Raw genomic sequence first — 18,395 nt, forward strand, 5'->3', positions numbered from 1 at the left:
TCTGTTACACTGCTGCCACAACGGACTATCACATCTTCCTGATGGCCGTAAGAGGGCTAGATAATGGCAATGTCCTTTTGTACACACACACACACACACACACACACACACACATTCACACAGGCATTCCCATCCATACGGTCTGTGTTATGGACCAAATGTGGATTTGTTGAGCCTAGTTGCTTTGAACGTTATATATCAAATGTCTGAATTTTGTGATTTTCAGCTGGGTTTTCCTCACAATGGAATGTTTTAAAGGAAGGACAATGTATGGAAAACTAACACACTACCAGATAATACTGCCATCACCACAAAATGTAGTGTCAAATCCAGGTTCAGGTTAAAGGGGTTTTTAGGTTACCAACACACTACTAATTAGTCAAAACAGGGTATATTTAAAGTAGTACTTGCAGCAGTACTACTACTACTACTGTACTTGTAGTGATTGCAGTGGTACAATTCTGACATATTACCAGAATGTGGCTGTGGACACCAAGCGATGTTAGCGGTCCTTTGGAGCCGTGTTTCTGGCTGCCCCACATATTAACAACCAACTTCCACTCAGCGTTTAGCTATGACTTTGTCCCAAACTCCTGAGGGATACATTTATTATTTATTTATTATTCGACCAGTCTGCTGTTTGTTGGCCATCGTACAGTTATTTTGCTGAAAAGAGCTGCGCGCTGCCTTGATAAGTGCAGCTTTAATGAACCAAACTGCATTCTGTGAGGTTAATCAAAGTTCTAGCTGATTGTTTGCCAGGTGAGCAGCAGGGCTCTCAGGATGGAAAGGGTGGGATTCACTTAACCCAAGACTGTAGTACCCAGTAAGAGCATACCCCCCCATGTTGGATGAGTCCTGCAGCAGCATGGGTTCGAATCCAACCTGCACCCCTATGCCACGTGTCATCCCCATCTCTCCCCCCCTTTTGTGACCATCCACTATCACTCCAAAATAAAGGGAACAGCCCCAAAAATCATCTTTAAACAAACAAAAAATGAAGGGTCTGACGTATTACTTTAAATCTGCTGCTACCATCGTGCACAATGTCCACTGCTGTCAGGCCTGTGTCTTTTTATTCAGAGAGACAAAGTCCCTCCAAAGTCCCTCCCCTTTTCCTCAGACCACGGGGCAGCTGTGTCTCAGTAGGAGAGCGTTGGTGGTTCGATCCCTGGCTTCAGTCCCATGTCAAAGTGTCCTTGGGCAAGACACTGAGCCCGAGCTGCTGTGCATCGGAGTGTAAATGTGTGTGAGAGTGTTTCTGATGAGCACCGTGTACACACACAGTGGATGTGTGGGAATGGTTCCTGTACTACCTAAAAGAGCTTTAAGTAGTTGTTAAGACTAGAAAAGAGCTATATAAATACAGTTCATTTACCATCATATTTGTAAAAAATGTGGACGGTAGCCTAGTGAATGAGGACTGACAAACGCATTTTTTTATCCTGTTTGAATTGACAAACATCAAACGTGCAATTCATGGCTTAATTCAAACAGGAATCAAAAAAGAGATCTTTTCTGAAAATAAGGTCCCTTGAGGTCCAGCGGAAGGAGTGGGGGGGGACTCGGCCTTTCTGTTGCCTTATTCTTTGTCTCTTTAGCTTTTTGCTTCATACAGTATGTAATCAGTTTATTTGAATCTGAAACGCTGATGTACAAATATTAAAGACACACGGATGTGTTGAAATAGTTCATGTGTGGTGCAAGTTTGTCATTATGCATCAACAAAATACACTTACAAGTGTGCTGTTTTATTATTTTACCACTGAAATGAAACATGAAATAATGGCACAAAGAGTATTTGTACTGTCTGTCCACCATGAACATGACCTCGGTCCAGTTGAATAAAGGGTTCTGCCTAAGCTGAAATGGTCACATGACTCCTGCAGTAGGGGGGAACTAAGTCTCTAATGTGAATGGAATTATTAAAGCTCATTTAGAGCTCTACTTACTATAACAGGCAAAAAACAAATGAGCCAATAATTTATCTTGAGAAGCAAACAGAGCTCAGATGGAAGCGGTCCACAGTCTTCCCACAGGAGGACAATAGTACGTTCCATAACCAGTTCATGTGAGTTCAGCTCTGTTGAGGTTAACGTTAGTCATAAATCCATATACCAGAGTCTGAAGGGGACTGTTAGGTAGGAGTGGGGGGCTTTTTGGTGAGGAACTGCTGAATGTCTCTTTGCAGCTGCTCGTTGCGTCTCTGGGCCTCGTCGCGGCTGCGCTCTGCATTCCTCAGGCAGATCTCCAGAGCGGCCACACGGTGGCGCTCTGCCTCCAGAGCCGCCTGCAGCTCGGCCACGGTGGCCTTCAGCTCCTTGTTCTCCTGCGGCAGGCTGCAAGAGACAGAGAGACACGGAGGGTTCAGACATGCTGGTCCATCTTCACGTCACTGCAAAAGCAAACGAATCCAGTCCAATAAGATCTCTGTCACTGTGTGATATGAGTTCTAAAATTACATTTTCTATAGAAAGGCAACATTGTGCCAGAGGAGCAAGATTAGTAACCCTGTTTCCACGGAAATCTACGTGGGGTCTAGAGATCTGCTTTGTTCTGTTAAGATGTTACTCTCATTCCTACAATATAATATCCCCAAAGCAAGAAATACTCTACTTGGAACAATAATAACAATAATAATACAAATTATAATGCATTTTATTTTTATGGCGCTTTTTTTAACCCTCAAAGACACTTAAAGTTTTTAAAGGGAAAGGAAACACACATCCTCCAAGATTTCAGGATGGTCAAAAGCCTTTGCATCTTCCACCGAAGGCTAAAACAACATCTTTTCCTCAGATATACATAAAGAATATATATATTCTTTTGACTCTTCTGCCCGATTATGGAATAAAAAGGATTACTCATTGTCTTTTGGAAAGATGTTGCAATTATTGAACTTAAAAAGCAGTGAAAGAGTTAAATAAGTCAATAATAATTATAATAATAATAAAACAACTTGAACTGGGAAACTTCAGTTCATACTTTTCCTGTTTGAACATAGATTTTTTTTTATTCAGAGCACCAGAGAAAATTAGAGTGGATTTGCAAGACGTAATTTGCAAAATGATCGTTTGACTCAATTATTCTGTTTTGGTGATCATTATTATTATTATTATTATCAAAATCATAAACAGGATCACATGTTCATTAATAACGTATTGCTCTGCCCCAGTAGTGGGGACTCCTCCGTAGATAACAACTCCAAATGTTGCTGTGCGATTAACTGTCTCAGAAATAATTGCGATTTAACGATATAATAGCCTCTTTTGGTTGGATTTAAAGATATTTATTTATTTATTACTTTGGGAAACACATTAAAGTTATAAATACCTCCTAGGATACCTCTTTTGGACATACTGCATACCACTGTTATGTGACCCATATAATATAATAAACAGCCTATGGAGTAAACAACACCTTGTTATTATCATAAAATAGTTTTCTAACTGTATCTACCCTTGTCATTTTTGTTGTTATGAACTAACAATTGAAATATTAATAAAAAATGTATCTGACCAATAATCTCTTATTTAAACACAATTTTGCATGTCTAAACATAACCACCAGTCCCATCCCTTAGGACCTCAGCCAATGTTAGCAATTAATTACCAATAAACAAGGAAACCATGGTTATGTAAAAAAGAAAATAATAATGATAATTGATAATGTAGTGTCATGGTTGCTGTTGGTTTTTAGGTTCTGTCATTGTTTCCTGTTATTTTTGTGCATTTGTTCTGGTTCCTGTGGTTAGGGTTAGGGTTAGGGTTAGGGGGTTAGGGTTAGTCAGGAAGTATGTTGTCTAGTCATACTTCCTGTCTTGTCCCAGGAGTGTCTGTGTGTTCTGTTTCCTGTTTTATTTTGATAGTCTGATGAACCAGATCCTGGTTTTTGTTTTCCCTTTTCTCTTTGGACTTTTAGGATTTTTGACTTTTGACTTTTTTCCTTGTGTCGTTTGTTTTTGGGATTTGATCCCTGTGTTGGTTTGTTAATTAACCCTCATCATTAACTCCCTGCCTACCGGCCTTGTCTCGGCATTTGGGTCTTCTATTCCCTATGTGGGACAATTGGACAGTTGTGTAATGCTTGTTACAGGGCTCCTCCTCAGCGGACCCCACCTGTCTACCAGCTGCTGGGTGTCTCTCTCCGGCTCAGACCTGCTGTCCTCCTGTGGACCCGATGTCTTCGCTGTCAGCATCCCTACACTCGTCTGCCGAGGCAGCGCCTGGGCAGGCTGCCAGTCACTGTCAGGCTTTTGGGAGCCAAAGGCAGATGGACTTATGATGTCACTTCCTCTTCGGGCTGGTAACCTATCCTCTCCCTCCTTGTTACTGACCTGAGCCCCCCCGAACAATGAACCTGAACTCCGGAGATCGAGTATCTTAAAAATGTCCTCTGACAGTGTCCCGGTCTTCTCCTCCACGCCCTCCTGGATGTGACTCCAGCGGTTGAGGGCGTCCGCCTTGGCTGCCATCCCGGTGAGGGGGCAGTTGAAGGTGGGCAGGGTCTGAGTACGTTTGCGGGGGCTTATCCAGTCTGTGGTAGGTGAGCGAGGCTCCTGAGCCAAGTCCTTTGGGATGCAGTTTCCTCGTACAGGACCTGGACTGTCATTGTCCTCCTCCTCTTCCGGGGACTCAGACAGAGATGCGTCCCCCATCTGAGACAAACACACAACGGACTAATAATTACAGATGTAAATATAATACGTACTGTATACATCTGCTGGAGCAACTCATAAATCAGAGAGAGATAAGCAGGGTTTTTCAAAATTTGTGGGAACCAAAAGATTAGGATTTAATGTTGGCATATTCACACAAATTAGTGTTTTATGTAGCACCCAGTCACCGTAGTACTGTTAGTATTTGTACCAAAGCGAGCAGGTACTTGTTGTAAATAGCTTCTCTGTTTGAAACGTCTGCCAGCGGGTTAATCTTGGAAGGCCAGCTGCCGTCAGTTACGCTAATGTCAGGAAGTTATCAAAGAAAACTTACTGACATTTTGAGAAAAAAGCTTGTTGGATGAGAAGAATGATTCCATTTTTATATTTGTCCATTCATTTAGTTTGTTATTTTACAGATAGTTAGCTCCCTGTTAACACACTGCCTGATGTTCGTTTAGGCCGTCCAAAAACCCCAGCTGGTGGTTTTACAGACATGTCACATGTGTGTGCTGGACTACACCGCGGTCCAGAGCACGGACACAATATAATGTGCTAATGAGCGAGCTTTGGAGCCGGGCTAGCTGTTTCCCCAGGTTCCGGTCTTCATGCTAAGCTAACCTACATATTTAGCGGACAGACATGACGGTGGTTATGATACGTAAGGTAGTGAAGGACCTAATTTCAGTTTTGCTACCCGTCTTCAAGCGACTTGAACAATTGTGAAAACTTGGTAACTTTATCACCGAATGTAAGAATTGTTTCTGACTGGGGGGGTAATGTTTAGATTTTTTCAACAAATTTCCCCAGCTGATGGAATTAGTACTTTTGGCCAAAGAGCTAACTTGAAACATGGTTTTGAATGTTCAGGTATGTGTTCTGTGTCCTGCTGGCTATGACCCTGTCCTGTTTTTTAGGACATGTTCTAGTGTTCAGAGGCTCAACGTGTGGTCAAATGCTCGTACCTCCGCCGACTCCCAGCCCACAAAGCTCCGGGGAGTGTTCTTCTGGCTTTCTGCCTTGCTTGAGGGGGGGGAGGGAAGCACGTCTTTGGAGAGGGGAAACAGAATCTCATGCTGTCTGATCATCACTGTCATCAGCCTCTGGATCTGAGGAGTCGCTGCCAAGGGAACAGATGGTGATCAAAAAGGTCTTCTCCTTAGGCTCTTGTGCAAATACTTGATTCACTTTCTTTTGAAAATTCACTTGAGCTGAGCATTTTTATTTTTATTGAGCTTTTTTCAGGTCTGAGTGGTACTGAGGCATTATTGTAAAATATAGTGTCTAAAAAAGAGAAGGATGTCATGATCCAGTATTACCACATAAAATTGCTTAATAAAATAAGCAATAAAAAAGCGGATGGTGAGAAGAACAGATTTCACAGCCAATAAAGCAAATAACTGATACGATTAGCCTGTTTTGGACCAGAATATCAGCCACAGCCACATGACTGAACACAGATGTGCAGCCATGTTGTTTCAGGACCCAGTTCTTACCCTTCATCACAGTGATGGGGTCTTCTATCTGAGGTTTGAGCAGGTTGATCCCCATCACCGTAGCTAAGTTCTCCACATTCATCTTATTCACCTTGGAGTGCAGCTGCACCTCAAACAAGAACCTGCAGAGCAAAGACAAGGGGTGTGAATCTTCACGGGTGTGGTTGGCGGCGCCGCCGCTCCCACCACGCAGAACCAGGGCGGCCTGTGTTGGGGACGGAAACTGATCTGAAGAGTCTTGGTCAGTGAAGATTTTAAAAATCAGCCATGTTCAATTCTGAGTACCGTAAGAAAGACATCGTGTGATCTTTCCATAAACAGTGTGTCCTCTGTAACCCAAAGGCATGCTGGGATCCCTTTGGCTCCAGCTTCCACTCACCGGCACACATAACTGAGAAGGTTGTAGTTGGTTTTGGGGAGAAGGGCGATCTGTTTGTCTATTTTTTCCCAACCCTGAGAGGAAACATGAGCAAGAGATTAAAGGACACACATACACACACACACACACAATGTATACAGACACTTTTTAGAAGATAACCCTACCTCCGTGGAGCTGGCGTCCGGCACGTTGTTGGTGCAGTCCAGGAAGTCTTGGTACTGAGTCCAGGGCACCACGGGCTCAGGTAGCTCACGCAGGTACAGCTTGAGTAGCGACGCCACCGTGTGGACATCTGTGTCCCTGCAGTCAGTGTCAAATCATCCAATGAACATCCAGTAACAGTACAACAGACATTCAGACCGCAACGCTGGACTAGCGTATTTATTTACAAGTACATGAGTTAGCATGTATTAGCATGCTGTTATAGTTTTAGTATGGTGTATTTTTTATCATTAGAAAACTTCAAGTGTTGACTCAAACAATAGCAAGCTTACGACCTGTAGAGACTGATCTGGACCAACGGAAGTACATTTCCAGGGTAACTGCATGACTTCCGCCCTCTCTCTCTCTCTCTCTCTCTCTCTCTCTCTCTCTCTCTCTCTCTCTCGCCATTCTTAAAATCCCATCCATGGGAGAAATAACAACAAACTTCGAGCTAACAAGCCTCACGCTGAAGTTCTAAAGAAGATGTGGATGGTGCAACGAGGCCTGCTTGGTTCTTTGGGGGAATGATTGGAAAGATCTACAAAGAATATGTTTACGGTATTTACTCCCCAACTGGGACCTTTAGGACTGATTGGTGGGATTGCTGTGGAGGAAACACACCGGGCGATACACTGGTAAGAGCAATTTACGTTTAAACATGTCACTCCCCGATGTGAATCGTGCATGGGTCACTCTGCCACACATAGCCTCCGAGTACAAATGGACCTACTTAACCAAGTTGGTTCACTGCTAGCTACAAGTTAGCATCAAACACAACAAAGGCTGTCAGTTGAATGGTGTTTTGTGCCAGCGTTAGTGACAGGGACACATGTATCAGCTGATTCAGATAGCTCACGTTCCTGTATCGTGTAAACAGTTAACTTTATCTAATAATGTATGTGGAGGTTTTTTCTTTGCGGGGTGCAAATGTTCCACCAGAACAAGTTTTCCCATTTACTTTTCTTTTCCAAAGTAATGTAATTGTATTTTTTTTTTATGTTTTTGGTTTATGTTGTTTTATAATTTTCTTGTCGTTGTTTTTTCTTTAGTTTTTATTCTTCTTGTTTTAACAATGTTACTGCTCTTTCTGATTTTATTTTGTTTTTGTACAATACAATAGGAAAAAGTAAAATAATCAGAGTTTGGACTAATAGGCTTGTGGTTTAATAAAGGTCTTTATAAAGTCCTCTCTCGGACCCACTGGGCCTCTGGGCCTAGTTTTGTACAGCTGGCAGCCAAGCAGGTTTGGATTCAGTCTAGTTGTTTCGACTCTGACAAGATTCAAATTTAAAGGCGGAAAACACAAAAGCATACAGTATGTTATGTATATTATATATATATATATATATATATATATATACAGTATGCCGTATGTTTTTGGCCTGAAGCATCCTTTAGCAGCCCTTGCTTTCTGCTCCCTGACGGTGGCCTCTCTACAGTACGGTGAAATGGAAGTGTGAGTCTACAGGGCTCCTTCAGAGGAGCGTGTGATGTTGAGTAATACGGCTTCCTCCTGTGAGTCTGCCAGAACAGGATGTGGTTCCGCCTTCAGCTCTGAGCAGACACAAATCTAGCAGGCGCTCTGCATCGCTCTCATCTCTCCTTGCTTTCTCAGAAGAAAGAAAGCTGATGCTGATTGATTGGGGTGGCGAGGTTTTGTCTCCTTTTATAGCCGTGACCTTCTTAAGCTCACGCATTTACCACCCCGGGTTAAAGAGGGTTAACATGATTACCAAGGACATTGGTGGTCCTGTAAGGTGGTCCTGAAATCTTTGTAACCACGTCATACTCCTGTGTATTTCAAATAACCAGAATAACCCTGCTTCATATGCAGTGTATGCCTCATACACAATAACTATGGCAAGACTCAGTGTGATATCCAGAATTCCATTTGTACTAGTCACAATGTATTTTAAATATTCAAAATTACATTATGGATATCTGGAATGTTTTTTTTGTTCATTTTGGAAAGCTGAAATCAAAATGATGACTAGTGACAATGGAATTGTAGATATCTGAAATTGGAGTTCTTCTTAAGAAGAATCTTTTTGCAGAACTCTAGACTGTGGATTCTGGATGGGAAGAATGACACTGTGAATATCTGAAACTGAAAGTCCAATACACATTAAGGTAAAAGAGAGAATTGGTGTATTGTAATTCTGAATATCTGAAATGTTGTTTTTTTTCAACAAGGAAGAACAGAATTACGGATATCTGCAGTAAATATCCAGTCTAGCTATTACATGTTAGAATGGCCTGCCATACAATACCACTGCTACTACAACAACAACGATTACTGAAACATACCTGTGTGGGATCAGAGTAAGAATGTAATATTGATGTAGAAATCAAGATTTTGTTTTATGTAATGCTCATATAGCTCCAGTCTATGCAGAGGGAATCAGAAGTATGTTACCTGGGGAAGGAGGGTCTCTCTCCTGCATCAAAGGCATCTCTGAACTGTTTGACAGCATTGTCCTGACCCGGGAGGCGAAAGATGCCCTCCTCATTGAGGCCATGCTCTCTGATGAACTCTACACACTTCTGCACCAGGATTGGCACCATGTGTGGTCCGAACCGCTGCTCATATGTTACTGTGTCCATGAGACTCTTCCCAAACACTGCAGACAGGCAGAGAGGTAAGACTGACTTCTTGGACCAGTGATGTTCAGAAAGTCGAATCAGCAAACATTCAAATTAACAACACTATTGTCCCTTTTGTCGTCGGTCCTTACAGTTTTTAGGGACTGTGGGCCAGTGGCGGGGCTTTCAACACTGTATTTGTTGGAGCGAAGACATTCTTCACTAGAACGTGGTAGCTCGACATTTTGAGAAATAGATTTGTTCTCTTGCTGAGAGTTCCAGCTACACCGACTAGCTGGCTAACTTACAGTAGCAACACGTAGCCTGGCTCTGTCCAAAGGTAACAAGAAACCCATAACCCAAACCACGGTACATGACTTCCTGCTTTCTTCTTGTCATAATTACTACGACCACTAGGGGCCGTGCTTAACAATAAAGGTTAATACGGGTACTAAATGCTTCTCACAAAAACGGCCTACAGGCCTACTTTCCAAAATGTCTAATTTCTAGAAAAGCCTTGTCAAAAAATGTAGTTGCAGTGTTACACATAACCTGAGTTTTTATAACAATATAAGGTTTTACTGAACCTCCACTTGTTGGTGCTCCAATGACCCTGCGCAGAGTGCGGACCCACTCCTCCATGTCACTCTGGGAGTTTGCCATGAACACATAGGGACATCGCTCTCTGTCTCCAGTTGGACCTGTGAAAGGATGGTCGTTGGTGGATAAGGCTTTAGTAGGACCAATACGACTGTTGGAAGATTTCCAGAGAAGATTGAGATTGCAGTTCGCAGTCTGACTTTCTACTAAGCAGGTAAGTGCTGACAGACAGACATTGTCTATGTAATTTTCCCATTACACACCATAAAGGGACATGTCGCCTGATTGAATATAGTCATAAGTAATAGTAATAATTTAAAAACACTGGTATATGAGGAAAAACATTTATTGAACTTATAAAGAAGACAAATATGACACAGGACAATATTATGAATAGACCGTGTGGGATGTGTTACTGCTGCACGGAACAAAACCCGTCTACCACGGCTAAAGTCCGTTTGGCTCTCCTTTTAGGGGTCGGTTATATGCTTACGTGGTATGATCTCAAAGAGGTACTTCCCAGGATCATCTGGGTTCGGAGGGACTTCATTAACTTTACTGAACCGCACCTGGATGACTCCCTGGGGACCAACAAGCACACAGAAAACAGTACACTATTGGCATGTTCAAAAAAGTCAAGAACCACCCACTGATATTTATCCTCGTGTTTATAATTCATTCAAAGAGCGCCATACTCCACCATCAATGTGAACTGTTTACCAGGGACTGGACATGACATACTGAAACGTTGATAATTATTATTAAAAAAGGAATTGCATCATGGCTACAAGTGTGCAACTTTCTTTTGTCACACTTGTACTTTTGTTGTTGTCACCAACACACTTTCTTATGTCTTGTTGACGTAGTTAAGGCCTCAGCAGGTACTTCCAGTACAGGTGTAGCACAGTGACTCTCAAAAAGACATGTATTCACTATTAATTGTTTGATTTTACTGCTGTACTGTTCTATTTAATGTGGTGACGCAGTTTTAAAGACACAGTTAACGCTGTGAAACAGAACTATTTAAGTACAGGCAACACACATACCTGGGGTTAGTTAAAGAGCAGGGATTGGCTTAAAATGAGTCACGTAAAACTACCAAAAACATGACATCACAGACTAAGGTGAGTAAAAGATGATCGTTTTTAAAAGAGACAGTTAACGTATGATTTCTCCTGAGTGAAAGTCTTGTGTTTGGACCCATCCACCACTCCAACCTGCCGACTTTTCCACAATTTGCTGCTATCGCTTCCTGCTTTGTACCGGCGATAATGCTGGCTGGCTCTGGGGACGGCACGAAGCTGGACTCACTGGTGACGGTGGCAGAGAGGAGGACACTGGACAGACTGCCCCCCCCCCCCCCTGCACACCGTCATCAGCCCCCAGAGGAGCCTGTTCAGTGGAAGGCTGCTCCTTCCCAAGTGTAGGACCAGTGTTGATGGCAGAGGGACAAAAGACTCCTTTGTCCCTCTGCCATCAGACTCCACAACTCCTCACTCGTGGGGGGGGGACAGGGCAGAGAGGACAATACACACACACACACACACACACACACACACACCTGGACTTACATAAATACCTGGACACTAACACTTGACTCGACACTGACACTTTATGATAATTTATGATAAATGTCTTTTTTATAGCCAAATGTTTTTATTTTATTGTTATTATTACTGTTATCTTTATACTGTCTTCCTCTTTTCTCTCTACACTGTATTCTTCTCGCTAAAAACTGATGCTGGAAATTTCAATTTCCTCGCGGGAGTCATCCCAAAAGGATTATTAAAGAGAAGTCCAAGTTACCTGAGCCTCGAGAGGCCGCCGCCTAACAAGACACATAATTATGGCTCGTTAATAGCTACTTGCACAATCGACCTACGTGGTTGTTTTTCTGGGTGAGGCAAGCTGTTAGCCCACTCCCTCTACAGAGTCCACAGGTTTCAACACCTAGGCCAAAAGTGGAAACGATTATGATTTTTGGAGTAACTTCTTGTTGAATGTTTCTTTGTTTTTGATGTTTTACACATTAATTCAAAATGTGACCACACTCCCTGCATAGATGGCTAAAGTACAGTTAGGGGTTTTTGTGTGGCTAACCCTGGCAATTCTTGCTAGTAATAAGACTGTGGGAGTGCAATAGTGTAACCAGCCTGTGAGGAGAGAATCAGCAGTGCCAGATCTACAGCGGGATCCCACCACTGCAGGCTCTGGGCTGGAGGGTCACAACCAGAGAATTAGCTAAAGGCGTACCAAGCAGCCTCCCAGCGGCAGCAGGGCTCTTTGTGACACTTCTAGCACCACTTGTTCTGTTTACAGGAAGTGGGCAAAATTAGCCCCACAGCTAGAGTGTGTGGTGTTGATTGGAAATGATAAGGGCACACTTCTGATGAACCTATGACTTAAACTATGAATACAAGATATTTAATACAACAAAAAGGCTGACTTTAGATTACTAAATGGTTGAATTAGATAAGGCTGGTTTGCTTTTTTTAAAATAACATCCCTGAATGTAAAAGAAGTAGAACATTTAATAGAGAAAGAAATTATTTTTGATAAAAGTCTCAACTATGAGTTACTGCATGCACCATAATTCAAAACTGTAATTATTGTCATTTAATGGTGATTCAATTTGGCATTGCTTTGGACATAATGTGCAACTGCATTTAATGTCAACGAAGGACAAAAAGAAGACATAGGATTACATCATAGTCAATTTAAAAGTATTAGTCATGTACTAGAATAGAAATATAAAATAAAGTAAGATGGACAGGGTCTCACCTGGACAGTGGTCTCCTTGTCATCTTTGAAGTAGGTCAGAGTGGTTCCTCTCAGCACAAAGTAACGCTGCTGCCAGTTCTTGACTAAAGACCTCTGCTGTTTCTTGAGCCAGCCGGCCTTCAGCGGCCTCTCCATGGACCTGGAGGAGCGCGGCGAGCCGGGGCCGGGGCCTCCCTCTCCGGGTATCACACTCCTGGATCGCGCTGCCAAACACCACAAGAAAGCTGTTGGTGAAAGTGTGCTGAAGAACGATCCCCAACGTGCTGTGTCAAAGCCGGAGCAGCGAAACATCACCAAGATATCAGAGCTCTACTCTACTGGAGCAGAGCACTTCCTCTTTTTGATATCAATATGCATCAGCCTATCACATTTAAGAGACCTGCTAACGACAGCACATTTGTGTTTGTCACTGGAACACTTTCAGGCTGAGAGGAAACGGTTGGTCTGAGCTGACCAGTTTCCTGTCGAAGGTGCACTAATGCAGCTGTGATTGTTCCACATAAATAACCCAGCGGTCTGAAGGAGCCAAGCCAACAAACAACAGGCCAGAACAGCTGGTCTTAACTGTTTTCTAAGCTGTGGACCCCTTAACTGAAAGAGAGATGGAGCAGGGACCCCCTACTACGTATACTGTATGAAACGAAGTTCCATATTAAACTGGGCCTACAATAATGTGTACGGCAGCCTAAAGCTTTTATACAAACCCATTTTGCATGGAATGCTAAGCTATTCAAATAGCCTACTAACTGTTGGCAGGATTTTATAAATGATGTTTTATGTGGCACAGTGAACCCTCAGGATGAACTGGATCTGTAAAGACTATCTTAGTGACTTCCTTACCTGTAGGCCAGTAAGCCTTTCTACAGTGGGGGGTTTATATCTGCTTAATAATATGTTGGATTCAAGTTAAGACTTTTACATTATTCTTTTTTCAACAATAACATGGAGGCCACCCTGCATTACTCTGAGGACCCCCTAAGGAGTGGTTATGAATGTTTATGACTGGTAATTGATAATTAGTGTTTTATTCGGTAAACTTAGACATTTTTTAATGCAAAGCTGGCATTGTTTTAGATGTTTGTGTTATGATGACTTGCTATTAGGCAAGACAATATGAACCTGTCAATGTCTTTGTTATGACAACTTGACATTAACCTTAACAACATAACCTGTCATAAATATGTCTTGGCAAGAAAGAAACTATTTCACTTTATATGTTATGTGTAATCAAACCACATCACATAAAACTGTTATTAAGTGATTTGGTTTTACATTAGCTGTCATGAGACCATTTCAATTGTGTCATGACTGGTTTTCCTTGGTAATAAGTAACGAGTAACCGCTAACTATAGTTAGCTGTCGTTAGCTAGTTAGCTTGCTTCTCAGCCGCGGGGACGCAAGGAGCCAAACCTGGAAAGAAAAAACATCTCGGCAGGCACGTAGTCAGTAACGGGCCAGGGCGGCACTGGCCCCCCCACTTCACTCACTGGCCCATCCAGCCAAGTTTGATCAAAATAGTAACAGAAATAGTAACCTAGTAACCTTCCTGTTGAGTAAGAAATGGTGAACACTGATGAGGCTTCTCTCTGAAACGCGTCTTTGTTCCACATTGAATCAAAATATAAGTCATCTGGGAGTGACGTAGTTTTTAGTTTGTCCGATGTCGCCTAGTCCACGTCCTGCAGGATGTCCGATGTGGGCTAGTCTACGTCCTGCAGGATGTCCGATGTGGGCTAGTCTACATCCTGCAGGATTTACGATGTGGGCTAGTCTACGTCCTGCAGGATGTACGATGTGGGCTAGTCTACGTCCTGCAGGATGTCCGATGTGGGCTAGTCTATGTCCTGCAGGATGTCCGATGTGGGCTAGTCTATGTCCTGCAGGATGTCCGATGTGGGCTTGTCTATGTCCTGCAGGATGTCGGATGTGGGCTAGTCTATGTCCTGCAGGATGTCCGATGTGGGCTAGTCTACGTCCTGCAGGATGTCCAATGTGGGCTAGTCTACGTCCTCCAGGATGTCCGATGTGGGCTAGTCTATGTCCTGCAGGATTTCCAATGTGGGCTAGTCTATGTCCTGCAGGATGTCCGATGTGGGCTTGTCTATGTCCTGCAGGATGTCCGATGTGGGCTAGTCTATGTCCTGCAGGAAGTCCAATGTGGGCTAGTCTATGTCCAGCAGGATGTAAACACCTTCTCTGCTGTTTGGGTCATGTTCAGTTGCCACTTTGTGCCATAAAATGGTAATTGTATAACCGTGCTAACGGTGCTGTATTTTAATAGAAATATATTTTTGTCAGAAAAGGCTCAAATCAACAGGTTGTTGTCTTTTTAGACTGAGCTTTGTTGGTTGAGCACGTTATAGACAGCACTGCTATTGCTGTTCACTTTTGTACTGTACAAAGTACTACTTCTGCCTACACCACTGCATCTACATACATACGTACAACTGGAAGTGAAACGGACACCAAAATGGTCTTTTTGGAAATGTCACCCTTGACTGATACTTGTCACCCTTGAGTTGTGTGACTCTGGGCGGCCTTGATGCAACGGTTTAATGGAGCAATGAAAGGTCAGAGCCAGAGGTCTACGTGGCTCAGAGAAGACAGAGTTCTGTGGAGACGGTCTGAGACACACGCAGGACTGTGGACTGCACAGATAGCTGGACTGAGATTGAGACCACTTGCTCAGTTGTTCTTAAATTCAGCGTGTCTTCTTAAGCAAGATGATAGACGAGAGAAGAAGAAGAAGGGCCGCACCGGGGTAAACAGGAAGCAACCACATCATTGCCGGAGGGGAAGCGACACTTTGAAGGTCTCCACCTAGAGGTTTGATCTCATTTAAAAAGCGTCACCCTCCCTTGATTAGCGGACAGTTAAAGTGCTGTTGAGGAACCCAGAGCCCACACACAGAGGCCAATGTCACACCACACCCACAGCTGACAGACACACGGCCTCCGCCATCAAAAGGAATTGACTTCAAGTGCTAAACGTCAAGATGGGTACAGGGAAGATTATATTCAGTTTCCCATGGACTGTGTGGAGGGTTTTTTGTATATAGAACAGCAACTAAAGACAATTGGGAGAAATGTAGAAGTGGGTGCACAGGCACACCTGCCTACCTGTTCCCCGCCTTTATGTTAAAGAGTTCAGATTTCTTGAAGTGGGGTTGTGTGAGGTACTTCCCCATAGTCAGTGGATTAGCTAGAGTAGATGGAGCCCCAGTTTGGAGAAGCAGGGAGGACTAGCGACACGGAAGCTAAGCGTTGCACTGCTGTGAAGCAGCAGCTACATGTCTTTTAGCCACCTCAAAAAAACGCCCACGTCCGATGTCTGCCGCTGTTTCTGTTAGTATTTGTAGGATGTCTGTTGATGTTTTTTGCTGTGATGATCATTCTTAAAGAAACATGTAAATGCCATGCAAACGTCTTAGTTGAATGAAAATGTTTCACAATAAACAATATGTTGTACTGCTTCAATCTAAAAGTCCTGTTTGAGTTCCCATGGGGGGGAGGGGACTGAAGCCCTTATTGATGCTCTCGTCAAAGCCACCAGACTCCATTGATAAAAACTGTCATTTTACTGCGAAGAACACAGGAGTTGATGGTCTACCACGGCCTTGATTGGTTAGTTCCTTTTAAAACACAAAAGTAATACATACAAACACAAAGGAACTAACCGGTCGAGGCAGCAATGGACCTTGAACTCCCGTGTTCTGAGATGTAAAATGACTTTTAATGAATTGTCAAGGGACTCTGGTATCTTATGCTGCTTTCTAGACATGTTTTTAGCCCGTAAGTTACTCACAACTTGGTAGCTGTCCAGGCAACATCACCACAAACTGTTGTTCCTCCTGAAAGGCCAGAAGCAGTGTGACTGTGCACACACATGCACTGCACACAAACACACACTGTATGTAGGCAGAGTTACATACAGACCGCTACAAAGTCAGAGCTCTGCAGAAACTCAGCTCTTGCATCAGTTTCCTGCTGAAAACCTGCGTCACTCCAGTTCCCGGGTGTGAAACCTTTCTCAGTCATGGTCCACAAAACATCTCAAATTGAAAGAATCACGAAGGACTCTCCAACTTTCAGGAAGTTCTGTTTTTACACTAAAGAAAGCTCGTAACAACATCTAATATTCAGTCAACATGTAGCAGATAAAAATGAAACAACTTCCTTCAACAGAGCTGAACAACCAGTATCACTGATTGTGAACATGATTAGAGCGGGGTGCACGGGGTGGACTACAGCAGGACTGGAGTTCTGTAGTCACCCTTTGTGTTTGCAAACCACTCTAATTTGAACGTTGCAACTATTGTGCCATCCGAGCCTCAAAGCCAACAAGGCATGTCAGCGCGCTGATTCCACCCTATGCAAACAGAGGTTAGAGCGGTCTCCCTGAGTCTAGACTGTGTACCGTCACTTTAAGGTGCATGGGTGCACATTTCTGCACAGATGGCAAGTTCTAGCAATGCCATTACTTTCAGGTGACTTAAGAAAAGCGTACGCTTTTAAGTTGTAATTGCCAAGCTGTTTTTTAATATAGAAACAATGTTTTTATGTTGACATTCACACAATTTGCACATCCAGTAATTCTTCCTGGCAGTTGCTCTAGAAAATATCACATGGGACTCTTGCTACAACATCCCCTTTGGTTTTTTTGAAGAATAAGAAATAAGAAATAGAATGAAGAAAACTTTCTTTTGTAATGGCGATGCTGTATCAAGAGCAGATTTTTTCTTTTTCCAGTCTAATATTATATGACAGTGACTTGTGAAAAGGAAAACAGCCCAAAAACACGTTGGTTACATTACCACACAGCAAGCTACAAAAACCCACACTGATAAAAACAAAGGCACTCCTTAATATCCGATTTATTTACTCTTCTTTAATAAAACCAGCCATTTGAGCTTCCCCAATAGGATGGCACCTCAGCCAGGCTGTAGATGCCATGAGGAAATCTGCGACAACATGATATTCTTAAAAGATAGAGAAAAAAGCCCATTTGAATTTGTTAGGTGGATTTGTTTTACTCTACTTTACTACCGTCTCTGGCTTGAGGGCTAAATAATGAATAGTCAAAAGAACCCCCCCCCCATCCCCATCCCCATCCCCACTGCTGACAGTGAACGCAGCGCGGCCATCGGCTTACCTATGCGAGCTGTCTCAGCCTTGAAGGTGCTGAAGTCCCAGTTGCGTGGTAGTTTGAGAGACATTGTCCTTTACTCATAACACAGGTCAGTGTTTCATTTCACACATACACCCCGCTGGAGCGCGCACACACACACACACACACATACAAACACACACAATTTGACATACACACTCAAACACACACACACTCACACAAACTGGAGATATCGCAGATCACACTTCCTACTTCCTGTGTGTTAATCTTTCTTCTTCTTCTTTTTCAGCCCTTCTAAACGTGTCCCCTCACGTTGCCTTTACTTCCATGTTCCTACTTGTTCTAAATATAATGAAAAAAGGTCCAGAGTTGATGTAACACTAGTGGGGATTTCTCAAATGACTAATGTTCACTGGTGTCGCACACAAAAAGACACATGGGTGTCTTCTGAAGGAAATTGGGTTTCTAAGCTTCTGGTTGTGACTCCTTCAGTTGGTTTCAGGGCTCAGGCTGCCGTGACACTACAGCAGAGTCAGGACGTACAAAGGTGTTTCTTGAAAGCTTGAGA

At 43.1% G+C, this 18,395-nt stretch overlaps 1 protein-coding gene and 1 long non-coding RNA gene across 3 annotated transcripts in view; one reads left to right on the forward strand and one right to left on the reverse strand.

Moving 5' to 3' along the window:
- The window catches only part of LOC117944319, a 24,591-nt gene extending 16,284 nt beyond the window's left edge, over window positions 1-8,307 (forward strand). The window contains exon 3 of the long non-coding RNA XR_004656548.1: window positions 8,296-8,307. This is a non-coding gene — a long non-coding RNA (uncharacterized LOC117944319). The remainder of the gene's footprint in view (window positions 1-8,295) is intronic.
- Window positions 1,616-18,174, reverse strand: arhgap25 (Rho GTPase activating protein 25). 2 transcript variants are annotated; one of them, XM_034870968.1, is made up of 11 exons: window positions 17,852-18,174; window positions 12,701-12,924; window positions 10,413-10,500; window positions 9,907-10,020; window positions 9,153-9,357; window positions 6,697-6,832; window positions 6,533-6,606; window positions 6,154-6,275; window positions 5,623-5,777; window positions 4,119-4,657; window positions 1,616-2,339 (listed from the first exon to the last, which is right to left on the reverse strand). In XM_034870968.1, exons 1-11 carry the CDS (start codon window positions 17,913-17,915, stop codon window positions 2,138-2,140), a joined length of 1,923 nt encoding a protein of 640 aa, XP_034726859.1. In that variant the 5' UTR covers window positions 17,916-18,174; the 3' UTR covers window positions 1,616-2,137. The 2 variants fall into 2 exon arrangements, with proteins under 2 accessions (XP_034726859.1, XP_034726861.1); XM_034870970.1 differs by having other exon boundaries at window positions 12,701-12,903; window positions 17,852-18,173.
- Window positions 18,175-18,395: the final 221 nt, after the last annotated feature.

This window comes from Etheostoma cragini, chromosome 5, assembly GCF_013103735.1.
Source record: "Etheostoma cragini isolate CJK2018 chromosome 5, CSU_Ecrag_1.0, whole genome shotgun sequence".
NCBI lineage: Eukaryota > Metazoa > Chordata > Actinopteri > Perciformes > Percidae > Etheostoma > Etheostoma cragini.